General features: G+C 48.8%; 1 protein-coding gene across 1 annotated transcript in view; it reads left to right on the top strand.

Annotated features, from left to right (window-relative positions):
* Positions 1-324: 324 nt before the first annotated feature.
* LOC100341431 (probable C-mannosyltransferase DPY19L2) overlaps positions 325-6,000 on the top strand; it is a 94,039-nt gene continuing 88,363 nt past the window's right edge. The window contains 2 exon segments of the mRNA XM_008261630.4: positions 325-518; positions 521-848. Coding sequence (XP_008259852.2) covers positions 447-518; positions 521-848 — 400 coding nt within the window. The 5' untranslated portion in view covers positions 325-446.

Below are 6,000 nucleotides of genomic sequence, written 5' to 3'. Positions count from 1 at the left end.
CTGAGGAAACAACTCGCTTGAGAACGGACGGATTCCCTGAGCCCTGTTCCCGCAGGGCACACGGGCGTCATCCAGTGCCCCGGCCTCAGCCGCTGGGCCACGTTCATAACCTCGTTTGATGACCTTTTTGATAATGTCGCAGGGGTTCGACCTGAACTTGAGGAAAGGCATGATGGGACAGAGACGTCTCCTCGCGCGGCCCCCAAACTGCGCGGCTGCGGCGGCGGCGGCGCTGGGGCGGGCGCGCGCGGCGCTGTGCGCGGAGGCTGCGCCGTGGGGCGCCGCGCGGGCAGCTGGGATCGCACGCCCCGCTCCGCGTTTCGCCGTCGCCTTGACAACCGGGCCGCCGGCAACGGCGGCGCCGACAAGTCGTTGAGGCTCCGGACCTCGCCGGGCGCGGCTGGGCCCGCGCCGGACAGTGCCCCAGCTCCACCCGCACAGGGACTATGAGAAAATGGTGGGGCAAACGAGGAATAAGCTCAGAGAAGCGGCTGCAGAGCCGTCTCAAGCCCGCCCGGTGCAGTCGAGGCGTCGGCGCCGGGCCACGGGAGCCGGGGAGCCGGAGATGGAGGAGGGGAAGAAGGCGGCGGTGGAAAAGCCCGAGCCGCCCTCGCAGCCTCCTCCGCCTCCGCCCGTAGGCGGCGGGAACTTGCCGGGGGGCTCCCGGGAGTACTCGCCGCGGAGGACCCGAAACCTGAACGCGCAAAATTGCCTGCAGCTGGAGGTGGTCGCCAGGACGCTTCTCCTCGGCCGCTTCCAGTTCCTCAACTGCTTCCTGGAGCTGCTCCGCGAAAAGGTGCTCGTCTTGCAGATGCGTCGGTTCTCGAACAGGACCACCCTCAGCATAGGTGAGCGGAGCGGGGCTCGGCGGCGCAGGGGCCCGCAGACCCGCGGTGTCGGCAGCGCTTTCCGCGAGTCCTGAAGGAGACCCTGCAACCCAGCCAGCGCCCGTGGGTGCGCGGCTGCGGGCTCGCCGGGAGTCCCCAGCACCCTTGGTTCTCCCTTGGCAGGGGTTGGGGACACAGTGGTCATCCCCGTGTCGTTCGGCAGAGTTTCCTGAATCGGGGCAGCCAGTGATGACTTCGTAAGAACGCTTGGCTAAATCGTGTGGGCCAGACTTGGCGATTTTTCGCATCCTAAATAAAAACGAAGTTTTTAATTTTTTTAAATAGCTATTAATGGAAACAGGGTCAAAATAGACAACGCACGAGAGACACTCAAAAATTAAAAGATTAATCTATTTTTGATACAAAAAATTGAAACCCATGCATAGGGGATATGAGACAATTCTGGCTGTCAAAAAGTATTTTGCACCAAAAACATATCTTTTAGTTACGCTTTGCGTGAACTTTTTGAAGTACCCTTGTGCTGTTGCCCTGTTGGTACCCACTTCCATGTTACCGTGGAGTTCCAGTGCCTAAAATTTGGGAATTTTCTTGTTTAAGGACTTGAAGGGTTTTTCTTCTCTGTTTACTTCCCTTGTCTTCCATAGTTTAAGAAGTGACTCAAAAGTTGTTGCTGTCTCAAAAAAATTGATTTTGAGCCTAGTCCGTGGTCAGCCTGGCTACAGATGTAAATTGAGACATGGGTAAATGTAAATAGATTATTGTGATTTCTTTTCCACTGTAAGAGGACAGCTGGTGTCAGTACTTGATGATTAAGGAAAGTTCATGTGTAGGTTTTATCAAACCGCGGGAACCAACGTAGTCTGGACGCCAGGCTCCCGAATACAAGCTCCCCTGTGCAGAGGCGGGCTCCTGGAAGGCCTGTGCTGAGTGACCTGACTGACTACCACGTGTCATGGAAGTTCAGAAGAAGCGAACTTACCGTTTAGGGTGGAAAGTGGGAAAGGACGGCTGGGAAGACTTTCAGGAACAGGCGGGATTCCGGTGGTGACCAAAGGCTGATATTCAGATGTGTGACACTGAGAACAGCAGGTGTTAGAGGCTGCTAGAACCGCGTGGACGAAAGAAGAACATGAAAGCAAATTTAGGCTGAAAGGAAGGGAACAAGAAGAAAAGGAAGTAGGAAGTGAGTTGAAAAGATTGGCCTGGACCAGCCGCGGACAGGCTAATTGAAGCCCAGGTCTAAGGCATTTGAACTTCATTCCATGGGAAGGCACTGATTGCCTTTAAATGTGATGAAATCACATAACTAGGAGACAGGCAGTGATGGCTCAGGTAATTGGGTTTCCTCCACCCACACGGAGAGGAGACCTGAATTGAGTTCCTGGCTCCCAGCTTTGGCTCAGCCCTGCTGTGGCAGGCATTTGGAAGAGAACCAGTCAGCAGGAGCACTGTCTTTGTGTCTTCGTGTCTGTCATTCTTTTCGCGTTTCCAAAAAATACATATGTGTTTATACCGTTTTAAAGTGAACAAATCAGTGGCATTTAGTATGTTTGCACTGTTGGCTCTAGAGTGACCTAGTCAGAAATGTGCTTCAAAATGATTAGTTCTACAGTAGTGTATAAAAGGGGCTGGAAATGGACTGAGAAAGAGAGCGGAAAGAACAGGTGGAAAACAGTCACTAAAATCCAGCCAATAATGGCCTTGGTAAGGGTAGCAACAATAGGAGTGGAGAGGTTGAAAGTGAGAGTTGACTGAGATTGATAGGACTGGGTAGGTGGAGACACAGTTGGGGGCAGGTGAGGGAGAAAGCACCTGGGGAAAACTTTTAAATGTAGTTGATGAGAAGAAAAGGAAAAAGCAAGCTAAGCATACAAAATGAGTGGTGAGAAAATTAAGGAACAGGGAGAGTTGGTGTGATGGAAAATGAGGGAGGAGAAAAAAATGTAAGAATCTGGTCTAATGCAGGTAGAACAATCGGAAACTGTAACAATGAAGGAGGCCATTTGATTGTGGTAACCGAAAGGTCATTGGTCACTTAAAGTCTTACAGGAAATTAGAGGTGGTCAAAAATCTTGTCATTGAATGGGAAGGGGTGATGGCTCACAGTTTGAAGGGTTGTTAGACCACAGGAAGTGTTTCGAGGTCGAAAATGAAAATCTAAAGGGAAGATCTTGGAGTGTGAAAGGCTGTAAGAGAAGGGAGAGCACAGTCTTAAGTTATTTGAGAAGGATGGAATTAAAGGCACAAATCTGAGATGCTGACTGTGGAAGGGGGAGAGATTCTCTTGTGAGATGATAGAGAATAGAAAAGACTTAAAATATTGGGAAGTATTTAGAGCAGCGGTGATGTGCAGAAACTGGAAATTGGGAGCGCTGGCATCCAGTGGTCTTTGTTCTGGTGAAGTGCGAGCTGGTTCACATTCTAGGGGAGGTGGAGGGAGCATGCAGTTGTCCTCACAACGTAAAGGGCTGCGGGTGAGCACTGTGCGTCTGGAGTATTGGCACTGCGATGCTGCCGTTTTCCAGAGACCCAAAAATGTGGGGGGCGGGATTGTTGGAAAGGTCGATGTATTTGACAGCATATTTGATCCTTTCCTTAAGTATAATTTCTAAGTGTTTGTGCCAGTATATATAACTTGTCAGGAGAATAGGGGGGTACAAGTTTTGTTAAATAGGACAGTCCCTGTATCTCCTAACATGACTGATGATTTGTTAGATGGCAGCTGTTTCATGTTGAAAGTGAAGGTATGAAGTTTTTTTTTAATAAGACTTATTTATTTATTTGAAAGGCAGAGTTACAGAAGGCTGAGGCAGTGAGAGGGAAAAAGGGAGGAGGAGGGGTGAGAGAAAGAGATCTTCATCCACTGTTTCACTACCCAAATTGCCTGGAGCTGGGCCAATCCAAAGCCAGGAGCCAGGAGCTTCTTCTGGGTCTCCCATGTGGTTGCAGGGACTTAAAGTCTTGGGCCATCTTCTACTGCTTTCCCAGGCCAGAACAGAGAGCTGGATCGGAAATGAAGCAGCCAGGACTTGAACTGGCGCCCATATAGGATGTTGGCACTGCAGGCAGCAGCTTTACCTGCTGTACCACAGCACTGCCCCCTGAAGGTATAAAGTTTCATTTGAGTGGTTCAGAGTGTAATCGATAGAAATAATTTTTATATATAGTGAATATGCATATTTTTCTGTAAAGAGCCTGGGAGTAAATATTTTCAGATTGTCAGGCTGCATGCAGTGTCTGTTGCATTTTCATCTTTATCTTTTTGTCTTTTATAACTTTTTGTCTTTTATAACTTTTATAACTTTTAAAATGTGGACCATTTTTACCTTGCAGATAATATAGAAACAAGCCATAGGCAATAACTTGCCCATCCTGGTTTAAAGAAAAGTGGTTAATCATTTAGGAAAAAGAGCAAGAGAAGCATGATTCAATTTTTAAACTTCTTTATTGAATTAATTTGTATTTATTTTGTTAGCCAACTAGGCTAACTAAAACTTTTTAGGGGGTTAATATTGGTAGTTTTGTAAGATAATTTGCCAAGTATTTGGGAAAACCATATGCATACCATTATAAAATCTTGGAGGGGCAGAAGGACTTATGGAATAACCCAGCAAATTCACTCCTCCGAATGATAGTGTAAATACTTGGAAAATTATGAAAATTGACTTTTCATAACTTTGAAAATTATTTTGTTTTTTAAGGGATATATTTATGGGGCAGGCGCAGTGGTATAGTAGATTAAGCCTCCACCTGCGGTGCAAACATCCCATATGGGCACCAGTTCAAGTTCCAGCTGTTCCACTTCTGATCCAGATCCCTAATATGGCCTGGAAAAAAAAGTAGAAGATGGCCCAGGTGCTTGGGCCCCTGCATCCGTGTGGGAGACCTAGAAGAAGCTCCTGGTTCCCGGCTTTGGATTGGCCCAGCTCCGGCTGTTGCCACTATTTGGGGAGTGAACCAATGGATGGAAGTCCTCTCTCTCTGCCGCTCCCTCTCTCTATCTGTAACTATGACTATCAAGTAGATAAATAAAACTTTAAAAAGCATATATTTATTGATTTGAAAGTCAGAGTCACAGAGAAAGAGAGACAGACACACACAGAGATCTTCCATCCACTGATTCACTCCCCAAATGGCTGCAACTGCGGGGTCTGGGCCAGGCTAAAGGCAGAATCCGGGAGCTTCCAGAGCTTCTTCTGAGTCTCTTATGTGGGTGCAGGCACATTAGCCCAGAGCTGAATTAGAAGTGGAGCAGCTAGGACTCAAACCGGCTCCCATATGGGATGCTGGAACTGCAGACTGTGGCTTAACCGGCTATGCTGTGGTGCTAGCCCTATAACTCTGGAAATTAAACGTAGGTTCACAACAATCTAGAGTATTAATTCAAGGGGCTGGCGCTGTGGCGTAGCAGGTTGAATTGCTGCCTGCAGTGTCGGCATCCCATATGCGCGCTGGTTCAAGTCTTGGCTGCTCCTCTTCTGATCCAGCTCTCTGCTGTGGCCTGGAAAAGCAGTAGAAGATGGCCCAAGTCCTTGGGCCCCTGCACCCATGTGGGAGACCTGGAGGAGGCCCCTGGTTCCTGGCTTCGGATTGGCAAGCTCCGGCCTTTGCGGCCAATTGGGGAGTGAACCATCAGATGGAAGGTTCATATTCTCTCTCTCTCTCTCTCTCTGGCTCTCTCTTTCTGGCTCTGACTCTGGAGCACGCTCTCTCTCTCTCTCTCTCTGTAACTCTGACTTTCAAATAAATAAATAAATCCTTATTTAAAAAAAAGAGTATTAATTCAAGAACAACTGCTGAACCGCTGTAAGAACAGTGGGATTTGTGGCACTTCAACTTGTTCCTCCCCGTCCCCGTCTCCATGCTACCCTTGAAATCAAGCAGCTGCCAGCTGCCAGAGGGGACAGGCTGGGTTTGCAGCTTCTTGGAAAGCCCTGTGCCTTGTCTCCCTAGCACAGCCTCATGGTGGGAGTGTTCTGGGCCATCTAGGGCAGAGAGCTGCCAGTTCATCAAGGTTTGAGCTGCACAATGGGGCTCTCACACGTGCCGCCCAGGAAATGATCTCCTGCATTTAATGGGTCTTTCATGAGCAGAGGGAAAGTGGTCTCGGGTGGCTGATGTTGGCTAGTCTTTTTCTGAAAGAATCTAGCTG

This window comes from Oryctolagus cuniculus, chromosome 16 (assembly GCF_964237555.1).
Source record: "Oryctolagus cuniculus chromosome 16, mOryCun1.1, whole genome shotgun sequence".
NCBI classification, from domain to species: domain Eukaryota; kingdom Metazoa; phylum Chordata; class Mammalia; order Lagomorpha; family Leporidae; genus Oryctolagus; species Oryctolagus cuniculus.
This window is presented reverse-complemented; position numbering and strand designations above follow the sequence as displayed.